The sequence below is a fragment of the Heterocephalus glaber genome, unplaced genomic scaffold (genome assembly GCF_053883595.1).
Source record: "Heterocephalus glaber isolate CG9 unplaced genomic scaffold, H.glaber_assembly_v1.0 deba00001572, whole genome shotgun sequence".
NCBI classification, from domain to species: Eukaryota; Metazoa; Chordata; class Mammalia; order Rodentia; family Bathyergidae; genus Heterocephalus; species Heterocephalus glaber.
The window spans coordinates 13567357-13593347 of NW_028258357.1; the positions used below are offsets into that span (position 1 = coordinate 13567357).

General features: G+C 42.9%; 1 protein-coding gene across 13 annotated transcripts in view; it reads right to left on the minus strand.

The window, feature by feature from the left end:
• Positions 1-25991, minus strand: part of Nr2c1 (nuclear receptor subfamily 2 group C member 1) — a 49872-nt gene that overhangs the window by 22877 nt on the left and 1004 nt on the right. For 5 of the 13 annotated variants that reach the window (XM_021258461.2, XM_004844935.3, XM_004844936.4 and 2 more), the window contains exons 2-8: positions 17876-17949; positions 9152-9385; positions 5396-5477; positions 4708-4887; positions 2377-2524; positions 2211-2301; positions 396-580 (exon numbers count right to left, since the gene is read on the minus strand). In XM_021258461.2, the coding sequence (XP_021114120.1) occupies positions 396-580; positions 2211-2301; positions 2377-2524; positions 4708-4887; positions 5396-5477; positions 9152-9385; positions 17876-17929 (974 nt within the window). In that variant the 5' untranslated portion in view covers positions 17930-17949. Of the gene's footprint in view, positions 1-395; positions 581-2210; positions 2302-2376; positions 2525-4707; positions 4888-5395; positions 5478-9151; positions 9386-17875; positions 17950-18593; positions 19057-19087; positions 25966-25991 lie in introns of those variants that run through there. The other 8 variants (XM_004844941.3, XM_087192610.1, XM_021258460.2 and 5 more) reach the window with 6 other exon arrangements.

Below are 25991 nucleotides of genomic sequence, written 5' to 3' on the forward strand. Positions count from 1 at the left end.
CTTATTTTTATTACTAGAAATTAGTGTGGAGCATATCAACATGACTGTCTAGCAAGAAAATGCTTTATTCTACATACATAAGATAAAATTTGGAAACTAAAATATCTGAAATGTCACACTCAAATTATCATGGAAGAGGGAGAAAATTCCTAACTTTTAAAATAATATTTCTGATTTTATAATATTCACTTACTGTCCTTGCTATTTAAAATGTAACCTGTTGGATACAGTATTTTGTACCACACATGGCTTCTCACTTAAAGCTTACTATGCCTTATTTTTTAAAGACATCTAATAAAAATATTTGTTTCCTGAAACTTCTATAAATAGCATTTAACACAAAAGTATTTCAATACACATACTAAAGGATACATACATAGCAAAGTAGACCTCACCTTGAAACGTCACCACTGGTCTGCATTTCTTGATGAAATTCACCCAAAGACACGTCCCCATTGTGTAAACTCTCCATCACTGATGTGCCGTTACTATCTGGAGAAAGCTCTTTTGTCTTTCCAAGGTTTGCTAGTGACGTAACCACACTGGCCAATGTACTCAAATCTCCCTGACATGATTCAGCCTTAAAAAAAATAATAAAATAAAACAAAATTCTGTGAATTGGTCTATTTTTAAAATCTAAAATATTCAATTCTAGATTATGAAATGCAAAAAGAGAAGTACACTAGAATAAACGAAAGTCAAATCCACGAGATCTGAGCCATTAGCCACTTTTTGAGGAAAATTTAAGTTTAAAAAAATATCAGGTACATTTCTTAAAAAATGTTTAAGGCTGCAGGTGTAGCTCAGTGTCTAATACAGTGCTTGCCTACCGTGCACAAGGCCCTGCGTCTGATCCCCAGTTCTGTTAAATAATAGCCCCAAACTGTACTTCACAGCCAATCATGTCACAGCTGCTTCTTCTATAAAGATATTAAATTACATTTCTTCCCATTTATGTTCATTTTTGTTGTTAATAATGTGTATCATATATCCTTTATGCACCAGGTGTAATTATTTTATAAAAAGAGCTTAAAAAACACATGTAAATAGGACAAATCATCTTACAAGTCATGTAGAGCAGATTCCAGGGCTGGTCAGGGGCCCAGGGCAGAGAACTCATTGCCATGGGTGGGCTCTACATTTGAGCCCACCCATGGCAAAACAAAACTAAACTAAAACCAAACCCAGATCCTGTTACTGGCAGAGAAGGGCCCTGACATTGACTCCCTAGAATCTTATCAGATTTTGTCCCTTGTGCTCACAAGGGTTTCTGAAGAATACAGAAACTTTACAGGCTCAATTAAAGAAAAGAAGCCTTTTTTTCCCTTTAGAGCCCTTCCCTAAGAAAAAGCTGCTTCAATCTCAAGAGAACCTAGACGACCTGGACATGTACTGTGACTGCTTGGTAGTCTCAGTCATATTCTTGACTCACATGAATATTCTTTTTTCGGGGGGTCGGGGAGACAGGGTCTCACAATGTACTTCAGGCTGGCCTCGAACTGACAACAATCCTCCTGCCTCAGCCTCCCTCCTGAGTGCAGAGTTTACAGATGAGCACCACCATGCCTGGTTTTCAAGTGAATGTTTTGACTGAGGTGTGCTAAGAATTTTTCTTTATCTAAGATCTTTTAATTATCTGGCACTAACAAATCTGTAGTAGAAAACAAAAGGATGCTGAGAATTTTGCATCTGTATTTCTTTTTCTGATAACTTTTATTTCAGGATTAAAGAAAAGAAACCTAGAGAAATTCTAAATGTTTGTCGCTTTCATGTTGAAGCTATAATTCTCCAAGTAACAGACATCTCTACCAAACAGCTGACAATTTATGTTTTAAAAAAACAACTTATAATGGAGAGTATTTAAGATCAAATCAGTTAACCAAAGTGATGAGAGAGATAAAACAAAAAAATTTTTAAAGCTTAAAACAATTTTTTTGGTGTCTGAGACAAGGCCTCACTACATAGTCCAGGCTGCCCTTAAACTCACGATGTAGCCTATGTTGGGCTCCAACTTGTGGCAATCCTCCTGCCTCAGCCTCCCAAGTGCTGGAATTATAGCCATGCAGCACCATGACTGTTTAAAATTTTAAAGCAAAATTGTAGCTTTTCAAGCTGGGGCGTAGCACCATGGTACAGTGTGTGCTTAACACGGGTGCATGAGCCCCGGATTTGAGTCCAGCGCCAAAAAACCAAAAGCACAGGGAACGAACCTTCTCGGGCGTCACCAGTACCGCCGACTCGGCCTTCGTACTGGAAGAGTGGATGTTCACCAACATCCCCGAGTCCAGCAGCCCCGCGGACCTGCAACAGGAGCACAGACATCAGTCCCTGGGGAGGAGCAAGTGGGCGGAGACTTGCTGCGCTGCTGCACATTACCTTGCGGCCTCACTGTCTGTCACAAAAGTCGGAGTTGCAGCCAGCGGACTTCGAAGGTCTTTGCGGATATAGATTTTTTCTGTTGAAGCGGCACAGTTGGAAGATTTTTCTCGGGACATTTCAATGGGTTTTCTTTCACACTGAACAGCTACAAAAATGTGTTCAACAATTATAATACAGAACTTATAGCCAATTATCATAAATTAAGCTCAGGATCAGCAATGCTGCTAATAGGAGCCATGGTTAAAACACCGAATTCCAAAGATAACCATAAGTCTTTGGAAATTATGTGTAAATTCAACAAAGCTGCTTCCTCTGTAAAATCGGCCATGTTACATCTCTCATTCCCTGGTTTCTCCCTATCCAATCATCCCTGTGATAGAAACGTAGAGGAACTTTCATTTTTTAAAAGCTCATTGTCAAGCCAGGCCTAATGGCATACACCTATGATCCCAGCACTCTGGAGGCCGAGACAGGAGGAGTTCTGTGAGTTCAAGACCAGCCTGAACTGCATGGTGAGACACTGTCTCAATTAAAAAATAAATAAATAAATAAATAAATAATCAATCAATCAATCACTGTCACAGGGTAAGGTGGGGGATGCCTATAGTCCCAGCCACCTGGAAGGCTGAAGGACTGAAAATTCACAGCCTGCCTAGCGACTCAGCAATACCTTGTCTCAAAATAAAAAGGGTAGGGGACATAGCTCAGTGCTAGACCCTGGGATCTTGCCCTAGTAGCATGCATGCACATGTGTGGGGCACAAGCACGCACACACGCACAAAGAATAAAAGCTCAGTTAGGAAGGAGTAACTGGCCCAGTGTGGTGGGAAATGCTGGTAATCACAGCACTCTGGGAGGGCAAAGCAGAAGGCTCACAAGTTCAAGCCCAGAACAGGCAACTCAGTGACTCGATGAGACCCTGTCTTGAAATAAAAACAATTTTTAAAAAAGGGGGCAGGATTAGGAATATTTCAGTACAAAGGCCCTGGGTTCAATCCCTACTACTGAAAAAATTAAAAAAGAACTAAAATTAGAAATCTAATTAAAAAAATACAATTAGGGCCGGGGATTTAGCTCAGTGGTGCCGCCGCCTGTCTCAAAAGCAAAAGGTCCCAAGTTCGATCCCTGGTACAAAAAAAACAAAAACAAAAAGAAACCACCAACAACAACAAAAAAATTAAATTAAATTAAGACTACTGCACCTGTCTGGCAAGCACAAGGTCCCGAGTTCTATTCCTGGTACCGGAAAAAAAATTTTTTTAAAGAAAATAATACCAATAGTCACAAAAAGGCCTAAGATATATCACCCTTTTTAGCTAACAGCAGTGAGATTTTTTTCAGATGTAAGTCAACTAATTCAACTGCCTGGTCTTTATAATATTATATATGAAAGTTAATACAGGTAATATGAAATATTTATAAAAATCTTATTTCATAATAAAATAAAGAGATAAGGTATCCTGTTAAGCGCACATCTGTGTGTAGGGGATCCACGGTAACAACCACACCAACTGCTAGGATTCAAAGCAAAGTCTTGTCACTTGTTATGCGTATGAGCTGCCGACTGGGAGATGGCAGGGGTCCATCGGTGCAGGGTCAGCTGCTCTCTTGTGACCTTATTTAAGTTCCTTCCAGATGGGGGTCTTGCTATGTTGCCCAGCTTGGTGTGAACTCCTGGGCTCCGGTGCCTCAGCCTCCATGAATCTCTTTGTAGAAGTTCAGTGGAAAAGTAGCTTGGTAAGCCAGGCACTGTGGCATGTGCCGGTAGTCACAGCAGCCAGGAGGCTGAAGCAGGAGGATCCTGACAAGTCCAAAGCCAGCATGGGTGACACAGCAAGACGTAGTCTCATAACACTAATCAATCAATCAAACACAAGAAGGAAAAAAACCCCAGTAAACTGGCATCTTAAAGTTAGTTATGCTCTTTTTGTTGTTTGGTTCTGTTGAGACAAGTCTTGCTCCAGGCTGACCTGAAAAACTCACAATCCTCCTGCCTCAGCTTCCACAGATGCACACCATCGTACCTGGCTAGTTATGCTTTATATTACTGTTGTTGTTTGTTGTGCTAAATTCAAGCTAAAAATATATGCATGTGGGCTAGAGTGTGGCTCGGCGGGACAGTGCTTTCCTGGCACGCGTGAGGGCCTGCTGTGATCCCCAGCAGCACAAGGCACCCGGAAAAGAGGCTTGCTACAAAACCTCTGTTGACTAAATAAGACATACACATGTACATATCCTTTTATCTTTAGTTGAAAATCTGTAAAACATACATTAGACATATTTTAATGTGTTAATTTGTCAGAAGCCTCCTTTCCAGCTAATACATACAGTCTTGTTTCATTCCGAAGGCGATACATCTCTGTAACCTGCAGTACTGACAGCGGTTCCGATGGTGCTTGTTAATAATACAGTCCTTTGATCCACGGCATGAGTACACTAAATTTTTTCGAATGCTTCTTTTAAAAAATCCTTTGCACCCTTCACAAGTTACTGCTCCATAATGACGCCCTAGAGATAAAATGTTCAAGAAAACACAAAAGACTCATTTTTAAGAATAGAAATAAACTCATTTCTTAAACCACAATATATGAGATGAACCAGATTTTTTCCAGATGAACCCAAAGTTTTTTCCACCTCAATAATTCAAATTATTCCTGGGGCAAGACTCAAGAAGTAGGATAAAAATGTGATACATTACAAAAGATCACAATTCATTTCTAAAGTGAGTCTTTTCATAAATTTTGTTTTCACATTCATAAATTTTTTTCACTTTCAAAAATGAAATTTTTCATAGCTCATTGAAATATATATTTTATTCATTACAAATTAAATTGCATCAAAGTTTTAAAAAGTGAACTTTAAAAGGCTGAGAAAAAATTAGCTAAATATTATAGGCTACAAATATGAACCATGAAAATGACCCACTTCTTTATTTCTTTTTATTTTTAGAAGAAACATGGTGATATCGTAGTTATTTTAACAACACAACACTTGTAGGAGTTATTTTTAATGTTACCTGATGCTTTGTCTCCACATACTACGCAAAGATCAAAAACCTTATTTGGTCCCTGGTCTGGGGAAGAACTATCTGTTAAGAGCTTTAAAAAAAAGAAAATAAATGTTATTACTCAGTAACATTCTCATTCTAGTAAAAATAAAAAAAAAATTCATTCTTACTTTTTACTTTCTTTATAAATTATTACACTTTAAACTCTATAATTACCTAATCTTATTTTTCTTTATATATGGTGAAAGGGTCAGTGTTACAAGAAACAAAGAGGGTAAGGGTATCTTTTCATTTTGTCGCAGAGCAAAGAAACCAAACTGCTCAAGCGTAAGCCAGGGGCACAGCCTCAGCCCAGGCCTCGTGGGGCGGATCCCTGGGCGAGCCCGCCCTGAGCAGTCCTGTCCTGACAGCACCTCTAAAGGCTCTGCACTTTTCACAGCAATGACTTGACCAAAGGTCGCAATACCATAAAAAGACAGCGCTGAAGTTTTTCAGTGGAAAGGGGAAATACAGAGAACCCTAACTAGTTATGCGGGCATGACTGCTAAACAAAGGCACAGACTGGGTTTGGGTCAGGTGTGGATGAGAGCGAGGTGCACAGCGGATCAGGCGGGGAAGCGGCCCGAAAAGTCCTCAGGCTGCCTCCTTACGGGAAGGACGCACGCTCCGCCGCAGCCAATAGGCAGCTGGCAAAGGAATGCTAGTTTCTTTTTCTAGGTTTACCCTTGGCCTTCTCACCCTTTTCACACAATCTTGTAAAATGTAAATAAATCATTAATTCAATCCAAAAACTGGGCTCTGACATTTAGCAAACACCTTCCTTTTGTTGTTAAGCCACACAGTAATCCTCTCTACCCTGGCCCTTTTTTTTTCACTGGAGTATGAATCCCTTTGAGAAGTTTAAGTGAGAAAAGCAAACACACAAAGAACTTTAAAAGGTTCTTAAAACGATTGCCCCTTGGGGCGGGGATTTAGCTCAGTGGCACCGCGCCTGCCTCACAAAAGCAAGGTCCTGAGTTCGATCCCTGGTACCCCGCCCCCCCCAAAAAACGACTGCCCCTAACTATGTGACACAAGGCATCATCACTTCCTGTATCACAAAAAAAATCAGTCTTTGATAAGTACTTTAAAAGAACAAAAACTTCTGGTAGCCCGGCATGCTGGCACACACCTGTAATCCCAGAACTCAGGAGGCTGAGCCATGAGTTCGAGACCAGCCCGGTCCACACAGCAAGACTGTCTCAAAAAACAAAACTTATGGTATTCTAAGTCTCTTGAAAGCACCACAGCATCACTCCTTCCCTTACTCATATATCTACTACACAATTTGCTAACCTTTTATCAGCTATGACTCTTACAGAAAGGACAGAAAAGCTATGGGGAGGTAAAAGGATGCCTCACATCCCATTTTAGGGCAAAAGTCCAGAAATCAAATCTTCTTGGTTCAGGTGATTCCAATCTCTATCTGCCTCTCTCTCACTGCTCTTAGAGACAATCCATTAAGTAGTCAAGTACCAATATTATACTGAAATTTAAAACAGAGATTTCCGGGCTGGGGATTTAGCTCAGTGGTTCTGCCTCCTGCCTTGCAGGTGCAAGGTCCCGAGTTCGATCTCTGGTACCAAAAAAAACAAAAATAAAACAGAGACTTCTGGGCAGGGGATGTAGTTCAGTGGCACCATGCCTGCCTGGCAAGCACATGGTCCTAAGTACAATTCCCATTACTGGAAAAAAAAAATGAATAAATAATAAAATAGAGACTTCTAAGGGGGAAAAAAAGAGAGTAATTTTGGGGCCAGGGATTTAGCTCAGCGGTTCCCGAGCCTGCCTTGCAAGCACAAGGTACTGAGTTCGATCCCCAGTATCAAAAAAAAAAAAAAGAAAGAAAAAAAGAGTAATTTTTCAAAGAAACCTGATAAATACTACTTCAGCCAGGCGATCAGAGTCAACCTGACAAGTCATACATTATGTTGACAGTAAAAACCTTTGATATATGACAAACCGGTGTTTCATCTCTGTAACCTTTCTCCTCAAGACCTGTGACCCCTGTCTAATCATGAGAAAGATATCAGACACAGTCCAAGTGGGACATTCAACAATAGAGATCACTGTTCATAGCCCCCAAAACTGCCCGGGCCGCCAAACGGGGTCTGCGAAACTATCGGGGCTACCAGAAACCCACGAGGATGTGAAAAGGAAGTTCAGCATGCTACCCTGGAGCAACACAAAAGGACTTCAGAGCCCAGAGCGCCACTGCACTTGGACAAACCCGCATTTAATCTCTGTAACCCACTAGACAGGCGAAGGCAGGAAGATCACAAGGCCCAGGCCAGCCTGGGAAACGTGGCGAGAACCTGATCAAAAACTGAAAAAAAAAAAAAAAAAAAGGGCTGGGACATAGCTCAGTGATAGCTGCTTGCCCAGCACACAGGAGACCCTGGGGTCAATTCCCAGTACTGTAAGAAAAAAGAAGAGAAAGGGCCTTAGATACAAACTAAGGAAAGACTAAAAACCTATGGAGTTTAATTAATGCACCAATACTGGTTCATCTGTTGTAACAAATATATCACAAGAATGTAAAATATTACGGGAAATTCTGGGGAGTACTATTGCAACTGCACTAAATCTTTGATTTTTTGGTAAATCTAAAGCTGTAAAACAACTAAGTCTAATATTAAATAATGAAGAAATGAAGCAAAAAATAAGTTTAAAGAGGCCGGGGATTTAACTCAGTGGTTTTGTCACCTGCCTCGAAAGCACAAGGTCCTGAGTTAAATCCCCAGTACCAAAAAAAAAAAAAAACAACAACAACAAGAACAACAAAAAGTTTAAAGAAATTAAGATATGTATATACTGAGTTTTTTTTTAATCTTGCATTGTTGATAAAACAACTTCTTAACTATGGTCCTATCTATATTCTACTCAGTTTCTAAAATAATACAAATAATGTCATTGGAAGAACAGGATCTATTACGATAAACCCAGAGGCAAAACTTTGTTCTATAAAATACGAATTTTTCAATCCTAAAAGAAAAGCTCTTCCATCACAAAAGTGGAACCCAATTTTAGGCGGACACCCCTCTGAAGTCTCTGGAGGCAAACCTAGGGTGAGCTGAATTTGTATTTACCCGTAGCTGAGGGCAGAGGAGTTAACTACACTACCACAGCATGCAGCCTATAAAGTAGGGACCAGCTCCTTGAAACAGGACAAGTAATTTTAATTTCCAGACTAAGCGGACAGGCTGACCAGCTCCCACCATGAAGCAGGCAGGGACACGCTGCTTGCCGGGTCAGTGGTGGAAGGGACAAGCCAGGAACGCAGCTCGCTCCTACTGAATCTGGCGCCTCCTGCGGCACAGGCAGCTTGGTCCTGGGAACCGCAGCCAAAGGAAGCCAGCTTCCTAGCTGTGCAGAAGTAGGAGGTCTCTCCAGCTGGTTTCGCAGCAAGCTCCAACAGCTAGCTATTCTTGGAAAGCTGGCCTCACACTGTTGCTTCAGCCTACCCAGTGATTCTGTGAGCTTTCTGTATTCTTTACAAATCCTTCCCTAGCCAAAGTAGCCAGAGTAAATCTTCCTGTATGTAGCTAGGAACCCCCAGTCTGCACTGCAAGTGAGGATTCTGAGGACGGGGACACATGAGGGGCATCACCACACTGCCTGGCTGGGCCCAGCATCTCACAGAGGCGTGCCGCCCCATGCAGGATGGGCGCGGTGCTCATGAATATTTTCTAAGTGTAAAAGGAAAAGATGCCTCTGCATCACTACCTGGAGATGCGGTGTAGACAGGTCGGGAGTGGCGGTGAAGAATAGCTGGTTGACGCCCGCAGCATCTGGAGTGGTGAGGAAAACCTTCCCAGGAGCTGAGTCCTGCCGGGCCAGAAGGACCTTGCCGGGGGCGGAGCCACCGTGGCTCGTCAGGATGAATTGCTTGCCCTGGGCATTAGGGTCCAGTGCTGTCACGATCTGGATCTTCTGCGCAGCTTGCTGCTCAGTAACGATCTGACACAATCACGTCAAATGCATAATCAATGGGACAAAATACTCCAACCACCGAATGACACGATTCTGTTTTTAGACAGAGCTAGAAAAGCCACCACTATATACTTTTTCAACTTGTAACTCTACTTTCATGAAATTACAGCTTACAGCAATGAACAAGAGTGCAATAAATAAAGGTGCAATTGGGCTGGGGATTTAGCTCAGTGGTTCTGGTGCCTGCCTCACAAGCATTAAGGACCCAAGTTCGATCCCCGGCACCAAAAAGTAAAAAATAAAGGTGCAACACAAGATGACGTGCTGCCCCTCCCGCCCTCCTTAGGAAAGCTTCCATTTGCTGCTCCAGGTCCTCAGCACAGCTTTGAGAGGCACCAGACCTTTGCCTGGAGAAGCCTCTCAGTGGGGAGTGGAGGTGTTACTAGGGTCAGCCAGGCAGGCAAGAAGGGTGAGGTGCTGCAGGAAGGAGTGCACAGAACCTGGGGGACAGAGCAAGGCTGCTGACCCGCCCGAAGAGCACCCTATGGAGGAAGCGGAATGTACAAGGCGCTGCCTCACACAGCAAAGGAACTGCATCAGGGGGACACAGTGGGACAGGGACACAGTGGAAGACGGAGTATGAGCGGCGAGGGCCACACAAAAGGCCACACAAGTCACTGTTCCCTATTCTGTGCACCCAGAGCCAGAAGCAGAGTGTGGCAGGAGCTTCCTTCTGAGGAAAAGGTCAGACTAATGCAAATGGCCAATGGGTGTACATAAAAGATCCACCAACATCGTTAGCCATAAGGGAAATGCAATCAAAACTACACCAAGATTCCAGCTCACCCCAGTCAGAACGGCTGCCATCAAGAATTCAACAAATAATAAACGTAGCCAGGACTGGTGGCACACACCTGTGATCCCAGCATTTGAAGGCTGAGACAGGAGGATCACAAGTTTGAGGCCAGCCTGAGCTACAGAGTGAGTTTAGCCTGTGTCTCACAGGCTAAAAAACAAAAAGAAACAAAAAAGCAGAAACATGAAAAGGAATCATTCAAAATGTAGTGTGATCAAACTAGATTTAGTGTAAAGAACAGAATTTAAATGTTCAAGGATAGAATTAAATCCCAGCATTTGGAAGTCTGAGACAGCAGGATCCCAAGTTCAAAGACGGCCCACACTCCAAAAATCCAGACTGTGCCTCCAAAAACCAAACCAAAACAACTCAGGTGTGCTGGTGCACCCCTGTAATCCCAGCACCGAGGGAAGATGAGGCGGGAGGGCGGCAAAGCGGGAGTCCCACCTGGGCAACTAGGTGAGACCTCATCTCAAACATTTTTAAAAGGCTGGGACAGAGCTGGGGATATAGCTCAGTGGTTTCACCACCTGCTGTGCAAGCCCAAGGAACTGAGTTCGATCCCGGTACTAAAAAAAAAAAAAAAAGGCTGGGACATGGTTCAGTGCAAAGGCCCTGGGCTCAACCCCCAGTATCGGAGAAGAATTAAGAGAGATCAACAAGGATGCTGCTGTAGCTGTTGTCAATACCCAGGTTACGAGGAGTGGCTACACTGGGTGTGAAAACGACTCAACCTGAGGTTTGAGAAGACAGAGCTGACAGGACACGCTGAGGCCGGAGCGGAGGAGAAGTGGAAGTCAAGGGTGACTGCACCACAGGAGCAGAGCTGCGGTCTGTGGAGAGGGGTCCAGGGCAGGGAGCTCACCATGGACAGAGCTATCCCAGCACTGGAGTTCTGGTCAGCTAGGCACGACACTGCACACCTGCAACCCCAGCTACCAAGGAGGCTGAGGCAGGAGGATCCCAACGAAGCCAGCCTGCACAACTCAGTGACCCCATCAGAAAAAAAAAAAAAGCTTGCAAATGCTCCCCGGGTTCAATCCCCAGTACCCAAGACAGACAGACACAGACACACACAGAGAGAGGTGAAGACAGACAGTTTTTGTTCTGAGCAGGTATTTTCCAGAGTAAACTTTAATACGCTAATTTAATCCCTTGATTCAATTTTCAAACGGCAAATTTCCATTTTTATTTTCCTGAAATACATCTATCATAATTCTTTGTATGCAAAATTTAAGTTTTGATTCATCCATCAGCTTTTGTCTACAGCAAATTGTACTAATTTTAGGTGACATAATTTGAGTTTTCCTTGTTGACCATTATTTCTACCAAGTCCTATTTTTCTGGGTGCATTTTTTAAAACTCTAAGCCCAGTCTTCACCCTACCCAATATGTTGATGTTACCTACAAGATACACCTTTGTTTGTTTTCTTTTTTGGTCCTTTGAGACAAGGTCTCGCTATGTAGCCCAGGCTGGCCTTGAATTCACAATGATCCTCCTGCCTCAGCCTCCCAAGTGCTGGGATTTACAGGTGTGCACTACCATGCCCAGCTTTAAAATGTGACTGAATTGGTTCATGTGTAACAAGCTTTACCATGTTTAAATTGTCAGTTCTATTCTATTTCTATTAGCAGTCTTCAGTGTGAGTTCAATAAAAGACTCAAGGCTCCCACTTATTTCTTAGAAGACAGTTCTGGGGCACACATGGTGCCAGTGTTCCTGGGCTGAAACGCACTTAGATGGGTAAGAAAATATTTGCTGCCACATAATAATCGTAGAAATTGAAAATCAAAACAATTCAAATGGTCTTCAGAGAAGAGCAGTGAATTACACTAACAGTTCTCCAGGACCCCTTTTCACTCCAAAAATTTACTGAAGATCCCAAAGAGCTTTGGTTTATGTGGGTTATACTGACTGATAATTAACATATTAAAATTTCTGGGCCGGGGGTTTAGCTCAGTGGTTCCAGTGCCTGCCTTGCAAGCGCAAGGTCCCAAGTTTGAACCCTAGTACAACAAAAAAAATTTTCTAAGAGAAATTTAAAAAAATAGTTTATTAAAAATTATTCACTATATGTTAACAGAAATAACTTTTTTAAATGAAACGTAAATTTAAAGATTAGCTGCAATGTGTAACCAAAAGCTATATTAAAATCCACAGGCCTCTCTGCAAACGGAATAGCTCTTGTGCTCACGTGATTTCCTACCATCATGCATCGGTACACTGAATTAGGCAGCTTTTGCAAAGTCCAGTGTCCCTGTCAAAGCAACAGTGAAGAGGCAAGGGACATCTGAGTGTCATTACGAAGAAAGCTTTGAGCTTGCTGACGTTCTGAAAGGTCCCTAGATGATACCTCGAGAACATCTGGGCCACGTATGCCACTGTGTGTCTAGCAAAGCAGTGGTTTTACTGTGCTGAGACTTCTGTGGCCTAACAAGGTGTGGGGACTTTTCCCTACCGAAAGGAGGGAAATACAGCAGGTATCAGCCACGTATCCTCCGCCAGAACAGAGTTCTGGTGTTACACACTGGAGACAGCACAGCCCTCAAGGCTGACCTGATCTCAGATGTGGTTCTAAGTCAAGGCCTCTGGCATTTCTGATCAGCCAGGCACAGACTGGGTTTTTCAGGAGTGCAATAACAGTCTGCCCAATATGGTGAGACCTTGTCTCAAAAAATGAAAATGATTACTCTTTTAAATCACTGCTTCTAAGTTTGATTAATTTGTTAGAACAGCTCACAGAGCTCAGGTGAACACTATACTCAGCAATCTCTCACAAGGGCTTTTTTGTCTTGATTTATCCAGTACTGGGGATTGGGCCCTGGGCCTTGCGCGTGCTAGGCAACCACTCTCCCACTGAGCTACATCCAGCCCGACCCTTTTTTGGCTTTATCTTGAGATGGTCTGGCTAAACTGCTCAGGCTGGCCTCAAACCTGCAATCCCCCTTTCCACCAGTGTGGGGCAGGGATAGATTTGAATAAATAACTTGTCCTATGAAAACATTTTTGTATTTTTGTACTGGTCATGATTATTTTGTCTACTGTTAATTTGCCTTTTGATAAACTTGTGCAGGTCTTTTTAATACACAAATCAGTTGCTGGTTAGTTAGATGTAATTTCTCCTCAGGCCAGTCGTTTTTTAAATAGGTATTGCATCCTGAGGCTTTAACTTAATTTTAAAGTCTTTTATTATCAACATTAGCTATCACTGAGATAGGCAGGCATGGCAGAACATGCCTATAATCCCAGCCATCTAAGAGGCTGAGGCAGGAAGATTCAAAGTTCAAGCCCAGCCTAGGCAACTTACTTCACGAGGCCTTGTGTCTAAATAAAGAATGAAAAAAGGACTGGGGAATAGCTCAGTGTGAAGGCTGTGTGTTCAATTCTAAGTGCTGGAAAAGGAGGGGGAGTAGTATGGTTACAATACGAATTATGGACATATTTGCAATTTTAAGACAATCTACCTTTGTTTCTATACCAGTTATCACTAAGAACATGTATTACTGCCATTTTAGATGCTCTTCAACTTTAGCACTAATTTTTGGACCCCACTAAGAAGAGCAGCTGACAAGGTCCCAATACCACAGTTCAGAAGAAAGGAACAGAACTAAGTAATCGAGAAAATACCTCTTCTTGAATCAGATGCCACCGGTATCCACGGAAGAGCTAGGGCATTAAATGTCTTACAACAGAAGTCATTCAGACCTAGAAAGTGTTACACCTCTTCCAATGGCGGGTATCAAAGATGTGCCCACCTATAGAGTAGAGTATATTAGAAGAAAGGGAAGATGTCTTAGACTTGACAGGGTTAAAGGAAATTATATAAGTGGATTTCGTCACAAAATAAAATTGCTGAAGTAAATGCAAAACAAAGAGAAATTCTCACAGAATATAGAGGAAAAGACCAAAGAAATCAAGATACAAAAAGAGAAGAAAGAGAGACATGTAGAGCCCCATCCAGGAGATACAATCTATGCATAATAGGAATACCTGAAACAGAGGACAAGCAAACAAAGCTGAAAAAATAATGAAGAAACCCTTTCAGAGTTGAAGAACAAAGTGGGCCTGTGATGGAAAAAGGCTCACAGGACACCTTTAAAATTTACTACAAAGAAAGCAACACCTAGGGGAAAAAATAAGAACTAAGATACATCATGTACAGGTACAAGCACCCAATGATATATGTAAACGTAATGTATACCTAAAATGTACCAATAAAAGAATTAAAAAAAAAAAGAAAGCAACAGCTAGACATATCCTGGTAAACTTTTAAATTTCAACAGTGAAGAAGATATTTTGCTAGTATCCAGACAGAGAAAGCAGATTACCTATAAAGGGACAAAGTCAGACTCACCTCAAGTTTTTCTCTTACAATTCTAAATGCCAGAAGGCAATGAACAACATCTACAGAGTTTTAAGGAAAAACAATTTGGAACCAGAATTATATGCCCTCCCCAGTCAGTATTTCAGTATGAAGGCAACTGGAAGACACTCTCAGATCCCAAGAGGTTAAGAACGTACACCAAACAAGAACCTCCTCTGAAAAATGTGTCCAATCATTTACTGCAGCCAACAGAGAAATTAAAGAGTAGGGAGACAATTGTACGAAAGATTTGATGGTAATCATTTAATCTAGTTAAGAAGCATGATGTCTAAAATTGTTACATATAGGGTAATAAATGTAAACCTAAATGTAAAAACTGATTTACAAACTAGATCTAAAATTTTCCGTTTATATAGTTTTAAATTGTCAAAGTGCATGCAAATATTCAATGTATTGGGCAAATAGATAGTTTTGTTTCCCGTGTAGTATTATATAAAGATGCATGCTGTTAAGCCAAACGTGTGTAAGACAATAGTGCTTTGTCACTGTGGGCAGGACAAATACATTAAAGACACTATGGGCTGGGGATTTAGCTCAGTGGTTCCACTGCCTGCCTTGAAAGCACAAGGTCCGGGGTTCAATCCCTGATACCAAAATTTAAAAAAAGACAATCTTGGGGCCGGGGATTTAGCTCAATGGTTTTGCCGCCTGCTGTGCAAGTGCAAGGACCAGAGTTCGATCCCTGGTACCAAAAAAAAAAAAAAAAAAAAAAAAAAAAAAAGACAATCTAGATATTAATCTGACAAAACTGGAAAATGGTGCAATTTTATTTCCCTTACAAAAAAAAAAGCCACACATGGTGGCATATGCCTGTAATCTCAGCACTTGGGAGGCTGAGGCAGGAGGATCGTTGCAAGTTTGTAGCCAACCTGGACTACATAGTTCAAGGACAGCCTGAACTATGAAGTGAGACCCTGTCTTAAAAAAAAAAAAAAAAAAAAAAAAATCTAGTACGTCGGACTGACCTCAGATTTTTCTCTTGCACATCTACAACAGCACAGTGTCTACTGGCATTTAGCAAGTTCATACCATTAATATAGTAGAAGAAAATTAACCACGCACTAGCTGCATAGGGGTGGATACGTTTGATATACTAAACTGGGAAAACCAGTAGTTACTGAAACAGTGGGCATTCATATAAGTCAATTTATCATGGAGTTCCAGACAAAAATAGAATATATACACTCCAAGCTTCTGAAACTGAAAAGAAGTGAAAAATCAAGAAGAGTAGAAAAAAAAAACCCCCCAAAACAAGGAAACATTAAAATTAGCATAAAAGACATCAACGAGGTACAGGTGAATTAAACTCATAAACTGGTTAAATTCCCAATTTATAAGACCCAAATCGAATAAAAAACATCAAACTTTGATGTGAGATACTCACATTTTATTTTAAAAAGGTTTTAAAGGGAACAGAAGCTCTTTAGGTCATAGAAATGGAGGGCAACATTTTTATTAGGCAGAAATAAGGATATTATAAGGTAATTCACATTTAAGAGATTTTATGTGGCATTCATATGTAAAATTACTGCTGGATCTTAATGTGGGTGGTAGTTTTACTGTTAAAAATTTATATAAATACATATATTTTAAAATTAGTGCATTGCTGGCCCTGGTAGCACATGCCTGCAAACCCAGGACTCTGTAAGCTGAGGCAGGAGGATCACCATGAGTTCAAGGTCAGCCTGGGCTACACAGTGAGTACAAGGCCAGCCAGAGCTAAATAGCAAGATTCTGTCTCAAAAACATCAAAATAAAATAAGAACCAAGATGCATTATATAAAGGTACAATTCCCAATGAGAAATGTAATTGTGTTGTATACCTACAATGTACCAATAAAAGAATTTAATACAAAAAACCCCCATCAAAATATATTTTTTAATTAAAAAAATTGAATTAGCACATTTTATGTACTTAAAATTCATATAGTAATCATTCAATTTAAGAGAATACATGTAACCAGAGAAAAAGGACATGTGCTGTCAGTTTGTCATGACTTAGTTATTGCTTGGGTTTTTTTTTTGCGGGGGGGCAGTTTTTTGTTTTGTTCTTCTTGAGATCATGTGTCTCTAGTCCGGGCTGGCTCTGAACTCATGATGCTCCTGTCCCAGCCTCCCAAGCGCTGGAATTACAGGCGTGTGTAACCATGCCTGACTGTTTCTGGGTCTCAAATTAACCAGGGACAAGGCCCAGCACCCGACCTTCTCCCTGTCAGGTGCTGAGACTGTTCTCATTGGGACTACGGTGCAGCAGGCCCAGCCTCCCCCACAAGGCAGGAAACAAAAGGTCACCAAGAGGCCCTGTTTTCTGAGGCTTACTCCTGGGCCTCAAGTGCCTCAACAGTATTCTAGTCACTTAACAAATAACAGTTCCAGGGGTAAGGAGCCAAACCTGAATAAAACCCCAAAACCAGACTTCATACCACAGTCCCTTGTGCTAAATAACAGGACATAACCATTTAAAAAAGGCAACTGCCAGGACTGACATGAACCATCAAGGCTGGCCTGGGTCAGGACACATCAGTGCCCATTCCAGCTCCCTGGGAGGCTGAGGCAAGAGGATTGGGAGTTCCAGGCCAGCCTGGGCAATGTATGAGATCCTGTCTCAAAAATCAAACAAAAGCAACAATAAACAAATAAGAAACACTCAAGGGCTAGGGCTGTACCTCACCCTGGTGGCAGAGCACTTGCCTAGCGTGTGTAAGGCCTGAGTTCCATCCCCAGCACTGCCAACAAGAAGACCTGCCTCAGGTCCCCCTCCTGCAACCCGGCCTGGCCCGGTCTGCACTTCCCACCGCTCTTCCCTTCACCAGCTGGGACACTGGCGCCTACACAGTTACCACCTCAGCCCTGACCCTTCTCTTTGCTTCTTTTTGAGCAAGGAAAGGGAAGGTATGTTTATTAAAAATAAAAATGACACAGTCTAGCAAGAAATTATCCAGAGCACAAAGACACCAATAAACACCCATAAAAACACATGTTTTTAAAAAAAATCAAAGACTCATGAAGTAATTTTTTTACAACTTAAAAAAATGTTTTGGCTTCCTCCGGCTGGAGATGTGCCTACAAACACACTACGCTAGACCAGCTTCCCTGTCAAGGGTTCTGCGTCTCGACCAGTGCCTGCCACAAGCAATCCTCAGCCCTCATGAGACCGGAAAGCTACCTTCAAGTCAGGTATCTTCTATCTTGGCACCTCCAGGACCTTGCACACACACTTGGTGGAAACAGTAAAAAGTATGGTGAGTCAATAAAGCAACTGTAAACTAGACGTACCTCTCCCATCTGTTGTTCAATAATCTGATGCGCAATTTCTTCTATGGTTGCCATGATCTAACTGTTCAAATGGCCTGCCAAAAATAAAAAGATGCTTTTTCACTATTGTACACAAAAACATATTCACTGAAGAATTTTTAACTGGAACTATATAATATTTAGGATTTGCATCAAAATGTGTAAGTGCACTGCTGGGGATTTAGCTCAGTGGTGCCGCCGCCTGCCTCAAAAGCACAAGGTCCTGAGTTCAATCCCCAGTACCAAAAAAAAAGGTACAATTTTTAACTTGATTATTCAACTAAATCTTACTAAGATTGAAAGGGGTAACCCCAACCTTGCCAGAACCAACAAGGTGACAGCCCCGCCATCCTGGGGCGTGTGCACTCGGCCAGGGTGACAGTGGCAGACCTACCTGCTCCGCCCACCTCTGGGGTCCTGTCCTGCTGAGCCCCAGAAGTCCCGAAGCCTGGCTTCGGTCTCATCCTGTCTCTGTCCTCTACATCTGAGCTTGGTGGCCTTTCTCCTGGTCCCATCTTACTGGCCTCCTGTGCATTACCTCTTGGGAATCTACGTCATGAGATGAGTCCCCCAGAGCCTTCTGGGTAATGCTATGCCTGTGCCAGGCTCCTTCCGGATGCCTAACTGGACCGGAAGTCCCACAACCAGCCTCTCTTCCAAGGTGACTCCTGTCACGCCCTGGACACTCTCTCCACAATACCTTCTTATTATTTTCCAATGTGGTTAGGCTAAGAATTTTCCAAATCTTCAAGTTCTGGTTTCATTTTCCTTATTTCCTTTTCAATTTAACTCTTTGTTCTTTGCATTTTACTGTAAACAGCAAAGAGGAAATAGGCTGAGCATCCAACATTTTGCTTAGAAACTGCCTCAGCTAAGTATCCTGGTTCAGTGATGGCGAATCTTCTAGAGACTGCATGCCCAAACTGCAACCCCAAACCCACTTATTTATCACCAAGTACCAACACTGCAATTAAACCTGAATACTGAGCTTTCAGTTTAGAAAAAACAACTGTCACCCGACGCTCAGCAGCTGGGGCGACCTGGCTTGCACACCCAGAGGGCTCTGTGTGCCTGCCCTGGCATGAAGGCCACAGGTGCGCCACCACTGTCCTAGTTCATCCCTTTTAAATTCAGCCAAGTTTGCCGTCACTTTATAACAAACCCCCAGTGTCCAGTACCCCCTTCCTTCCTCACCTCCTCCCAAGCCTTCTCCAGTGACATCTTGATGTATGTATGTATTTCTGTCACCCTTCTGGTTGTGGTGATCTGCTTGCATGTCTTGCAGCTCTCTTTTTCTGAGTCCTCACCACACTCACTTTTAATATTCCTATTTCTACCAACAGTCTCTTCAAAGTAATCTAGGCTTTTTTTTCTTTCTGAGAGAGGGTCTCACTATGTAATTCAGGCTGACCTTGAACTCTCAGTGATCCTCCTGCCTCAGCCTCCCAAAGGCTGGGATTCAGGCGTGTGCCACCACATCTGGCTAATCTAAGCTTTTTAATAGCATATAACTTGCCAGGCATGGTGGTAAACAGCTGTAATCCATGGGAAGGCTGAGGCAAGAGGATCACCAGGAGTTTGAGACCAGCCTGGGCTACACAGTAAGTTCAAGGCCAGCCTGAATCACATACTGAGACCTTGTCTTAAAAATAAATAAGTAGGACCAGGGATTTAGCTCAGTGGTTCTGCCACCTGCCTCACAAGCACAAGGTCCTGAGTTCAATCCCCGGTACCAAAAATAAATAAATAAATATTAAAAAGAAGCATGTACCAGGGCTGGGGATTTAGCTCAGTGGTGCTGTGCCTGCCTCGCAAGGGCAAGGTCCTGAGTTCGATTCCCAGTACCAAAAAAAAAAGAAGCATGTACCTCAAAATTCTTCCAGCCTAGAGCTGGGTGTGGTGACACATAACTATAATCCTAGCATACATAAAATCTACTTTTAAAAAAAAAAAACCTATACTTGGAAAAACACATAAAAGCACAGTTACCATGGGTTCAGTCCTCAGCATCACCAAAATGGAAAACAGAGAAGTAGTATAAGACTGCCTCCAAGGAAAGGAAATGGAAGGAGGAGATATATTTTTTTCACTGAGTATTATTCCTTTCAATTTTACTTAAATACAAGTATTACTACAAAATTAATTAAGTCACCCAAAAAGTGGTTTAAAAAGACTTTTTTCCAGAAATCCTCTAATCATCACAAGTCTATCAACAAACTAGACTCCAAAATACTACTTCATAATAAAAATTCAGGTAAAATATTATTTGTATGTCATTATAATTTGATTACTTAAAAACATACGACTAGAGCCCAGTCTGCTGGTGTACTTCAAACCCAGCCTGGACAATTTAGCAAAACCTTGTCTCAAAATGAAAAATATAAGGGCTGGACTAGGCACGGTGGTGCACACCTGTAATTCCAGGCAGGCTGAGGGAGGTCTGAGCCCAGCCTGAACCTAGATAGTGAGTTCAAGGCCAGCCTGGACTATACAGCAAGATCCCGTGTCAAAGGTTGGGGGTAGTTCAGTGTGAAGGCCCAAGTTTCAATCTCCAGTCCTACTTTAAAAAAAAAAAAGGGCATATGAATAGGAAAACCTGAACTCAAATCTCAGTACAAAGTGGGGATGGTGGCGCAGGCTCCTAATCCTAGAGCTCAGAAAGCTGAAGCAAGAGAATCGTGAATTTGAAGCCAGCCTGGACTACAAAATGAATTCAGGGATGGCCTGGATTCTGTCGTGTGACCCTGTCTCAGAAACAAAACCAACAAAATCCTCAAAACAAAAACATCCCCGTACAACCCCACAAGCTGACCACTGCCTAGGCCAAATGAAAAGCGTGTTAGAGACATCACAGGTAACGCAGGCTGTCGGACCTGCGTGCCAGTGCTACGGTTCGCTTCCTGTTGAGTGCTGCAGTCGTGGCCATTCAAACTTCTGCTTGTTTAGGAAGGGTCGCTCGGATACTGAGCGGAGCTCTGGACTCTCCACTCTGCGGCCGGACTGTAGCTCAGCAGCAGAGCCCTCGCCTCGGGGGTGCTCCGCCCTGGGTTTGAACCTCAGCACCACAACTGGCTCCCCTTCAACAACACACAGGCAGCCCTCGGTCCGCTGCCTGGTCACTCTGCGCTCCCTCCGGAAGCCGGGAGCGTCCATCCCATCCAGCGTTACACACACCAATCTGTGCTGATTAGAGGCGGGGAAAACGCCCAGGTTACAAACAAAACAGAAACAGCTCTTCCTTTCACTCCTCCACGGCAAAACAAAAATCTTCTCTGTGACTTCCGGCTGCTTATCACATCCTAGTTTACAGCCTCTTCCTAGCCTCAAGCGTCTGCCAAGCCAACTCAACAACCACCTTAAGATTTATGTGTGTACATCACAGATTCAGGAATACAAAGCAGAACTTACAATCCTATTTTCATCATTACCCATTTCCCTTCCTAAACTATCATGAATGTAACACATATGTAAACAAATCAAAAAATTGAAATACATCCGACAATCCTGTTCATCTAGAAAAATGCTCACTAAATACAAAAATAACTTATCTAGATTTTAAATCTTACCTAAAATAATTATTTTAAGGGCCAGAGAGTTAGTTCAATGGCCCCACACCTGCCTGGCACGTGCAACGTCCTGAGTTCAATCCCTGGTACCCAAAACAAACAAACAAATAAATAAAACAATTATTTTACTAAAATTTAGATGTTTTAAAGGACAGTATTACTAACGACAAATTAAAAAGAATTGTAAGGGGAAAATGATGAAACCACTGAGAATAAAGCAGGTATTTATCATTAAAGCAGCACATATTTACAAGAGTGTATCAAGCCAGGCGTGGTGGCTCAAGCCTGTAATCCTAGCACTCCAGAGGCTGAGGCAGGAAGACTGCTGTCCTTGAGCTGCAGGCCACCCTGGGCTACACAGTAAGTTCCAGGCCAGCCTTACGAAGCCTGTGTTTTAATGAGCAAACAGATACTTAAAAATTACTAGTTGTGGCCACTTTGTTTGCTCTGCATGGTGCGCTGCCCTAGAATGTATTTCTTTTCCTTCTACTTGGCCAAAACTTGCTCTCCAGAGCTTGTTTCTTTTTCTACCTTTAATAAAAGTTTGCTACCATTAATAAAAAATTATCAGTTTTGCTGGGCATGGTGGCACACACTGTAACACCAGCTACTCCGGAGGCTGAGGCAGGAGGATGTCAAGTTTGAGCCCCACCTGGGTAACTTACTCAGCAAGATTCTGTCTCAAAAAATAAAAACAAAGGGATATAACTCAGTGTGAAGGCTCTGGGTTCAACCCCTGCACCAGAAAAACATACCAACTGTATTCAATCTGTGAGGCACACTGGGAAGGAGGGAGAGAAAGAGGACATTAGAAGTGGTGGTGTGATCTGGGTGAAACCCAGGGGAACAGTGCTGCGGGTGGGGACTTGCAAGAGGTGCTGAGCGGGCCGAGTCGGTGTGTGCCTGCAATCCCAGCACTCAGGAGGCTGAGGCAGGAGGGCTGCAGTGAGTTCCAGGACAGCCTGGGCTACACAGTGAGACCCTGTCTCCAAACAAACAAGCAAACAGGAGCCCAGGCACCTGCAGGAGGAAACCACTAATGCCATTCCTTCAGCACCGGGTCAGCTTCTGTGAGAATAGGTTTTGTTCTGTTGTGGTACCGAGGATCAAACTCAGGACCTTGCTTGCCAAGGCAGGCGCAGTGCCTCTGAGCTAAATCCCCGGCCCTGTGAGGAGGAGGTTTGCTCTGAGGGAGTGGGTGTGTCACAGTGGAGAGGTTTGTTGCAAAGTGAGGCTGCCCATTTTGTCTTTTCTGAACACGTCTGTTTGCCTGCCGCTCTCCTGCCTTGCGGCACAAGGCCCTCACCAGAAGCCAGTTGATGCTGGCAGCCTGCTCATGGCCGGCCTTCTCAGCCCCCGAGCTATGAGCCAAATAACGTCTATTCTGTTTTCTTCCTTCTCCATAAACTCGTTCTGCCATTGTCCAGCTACTCAGGAGGGCTGCTTGAACCCCTGAGGCTGAGGCCTAGCTGGGCAACAGAGCAAGAGCCCATCCCACAAAGAAAAAACAAAATGAAAAGAACCCCTACTGAGGCAGCTGTGTGTGTGCGCACATGTGTAAAAAGATGTGTTACATACACGTACTAACTTCCCATGATAAATATAATTGCTATGTACTACAAACATTTACCAATAAAGCCCTATGGCCAGCATGGAGGTGCAAGCCTGCCTGTAATCCCAGCACTCAGGAGGCTACGGCAGGAAGGTTTCAAATTTCAGCCCAGCCAGGGCTACACAGTAAATTCAAGCAAGCTCAGGCTGAACTACATAGGGAGACCCTGTCTCAAAAATCCAAACAAACCAAAACACAAACAAAAATTACTCAGTCCAGCTATATCTATAATCCATAATCTCAACATTGTGGGAGGCTGAGGCAGGATGGTGGCAAATTCAAAATTGCCCGGGGAACTTAGTGAAACCTGTCTCAACTTTTTTTTATTATTATTCTTTTTGTTTGTTTGTTTTAGTTTTGTGAGACAGGGTCTCACTGTGAACTTACTATATTGCCCAGGCTGGCCTCAAACTCACCCAGATCCTCCTGCCTCGGCCTCCTGAGTGCTGGGATTACAGGTATGTGCCACTTCATGGGTTGGGGGGGGGTTTCAAAAGAACTGGGGAATTGCAAAGAATTTGAGTTCAATCTCCAGTACAGAGGGGGAAAAAACCTACTGGGTCTCAGGTATTTTACTTCAGCAACAAAAACCAGACTAAATCAGGTAGTATAATAAAGTATCCTACAATTCGAAGTACCAATTCCATTTTTAACACTTACTAAATACATGTCAACCACTTAACCTGAGGCTGTTTCTTCAGAAATATTTAAAACAATCTATTTGAAAATGTTAGTGTAAAATTTTAATGTAGGTGAAAATATTTCTTCCAATGGCTAACAGTCTCTTACAGGTAAAAAATACATTAATGGGGGCTGGAGATGTAGCTCAGTGGTGCTGCGCCTGCCTGGTAAGCAGCGCAAGGTCCTGAGTTCCATCTGGGGTTCCAAAAAAAACCGAAAAAACCGAAAAACTCACTAATGTTAGCTGCATGAACAGAGCGCTGACAGAATGAACCCACAGAGGAGGGCCTAGGGCAGTGATGGCAAATGTATGGCAAACGTATGGCACGCCGCTTTTTTCTCTTTTTAAGACAAAAGATGTTAATGTATGAGTTTTTTCCTAAACTAAAACCTCAGTATTCAGGTTTAATGGCAGTGTTGGCACTTGGCGATGAGTAAGTAGGTTTGGGTTGCAGTTTGGGCACTCCTCTCTGAAAGGTTCGCCCTCACATATCTAAGAGGACCTCACAGAGGGGCATCTGAGTTAGTCACTGAAGTCACAGTTAGTCATGGTATTTTTTCCAGCCTGAGGGAGACAGCAGAGAGCAGGAGGACACCACATTTCTGTTCTGGAGTGGTTACCACAGGAGACTCGGTCCTGTTAGGGCTACTTTCTTCTGTCCAGTGACATGTGTCTCACCCTCACGTCTCCTTGGACAGACGTGGAATCGAACACATCGATGAAGAATACGGTGCCATCCTTCCTCCACTCAGTCAAAAACTTCTGGCTACTTGTGGGCCCATCTCTGGCTCTTAACAGACACAGCTCATCTTCTTTTCCCATTACCTGTTCTCTCCCAAGTCTAGCCCATAAGTTTCACTCCCAAACTCAATAGAGGCTGCTGTCATCCAAAGCAATAGTTTGCAAAATCTGTGTCGTGAGCCACCTATGGATGGGGAAATTAATTTGTAGGTCACGGCCAGAACGGAAAAGAAAAACAGAAAATCCCAGTGCATCAGCTGCACAAAGAGGAAGGACAGTCTGGTGAAGATATTTCAATTTTACATATGTACGGTGAGAGTGTTCTGGGTCAAGATGTACAATCTGTCACTCTGGTGGGTAGTAAACAGATTTGCAAATGTGACTTCAAACAACGATTTTTATTTTTGTGAGGTGGGATGGGTCCCTTTGAAAATCTGATGGAAGTTAAGGTTGTCCTCACAGGGAAAACCCAAGTTCACGTTCAAGTTCACAAAACTAGCCATGTTCTATGTATGCCAAGCATCAAGAGGTTCCTTGAACCTGCAGCCAGACCAGCGACAGGAACCACTGGGGTAAAATTTCAGCAGCTGACTGCATACAACCGAAACCAGGGAAAGCAAAACCCCAACAAGGGGGGGGCTTACTATACTCCCCAGCTGCCATTTTAATCTTCTCCCTTTCGCTCAAATTCTACCTGACCTCTGAGGCTCAGTACAGCTTTTTTAACCTAATATTTCTAGATGGCTCCCTCACTTAATATGTAGTGTAAGGGGCTCAGCTGAGATTCAAGAACAGATTTCCGTTGATAGGTAATATTATAAGCAAAGGCCTGTGCCACCACACCCAGCCCCTCTTTTTCAATGTTCAACCATCCAAGCTAGCTCCCATTCTGCCTGCCTGCCTTGGAACACCGCCTCAGAGCTACATGAACCTGTCTCCCAAGCTGCAAGGTCGAAAACCCCAGAAAGTTCCTTTTCTCAGGTACAGCTTGAGTTCAATTCTATAATCTCTCTTTCAGATCTACCAACTGGACACACAGTTTAAAAACAATCACTGTTTATCACCCAACCAGACAAGCAGACAACTGTTTCAAAAAACCTTCAAATCAAAGACACACTTCTGAGCCGGAAAGAGGGATGAGCACTCAACAGTCCACGCAGGTTTACTGTGAAACCTGACAGGGACCTCTCTGCAGCACAACAGGTGTCTGTTCTAGGCTTTTTTATAGTGTACTTTGGGCAGGCGTTTGAAGTAGGTCAAAGAATCGGTGGGCCTGTGGCTTGCTGCTGTGTCCTGTGACCTGCTGACATGTCCTCGGGGGACTGCTCATGACCTAAGTAAAATGAAATCTATGTTTCTCTAGGATGGCAGGTGGGCTATTTTGAACTGGCTCTATTGTTTACAACTTCCAGAGGCAAAACACACACACGCACACGAAAACCTTCAAGGACTTAACTTCAAGTCTTGCTCCTTTTGTTTTCCAGTTATTTACAGGCT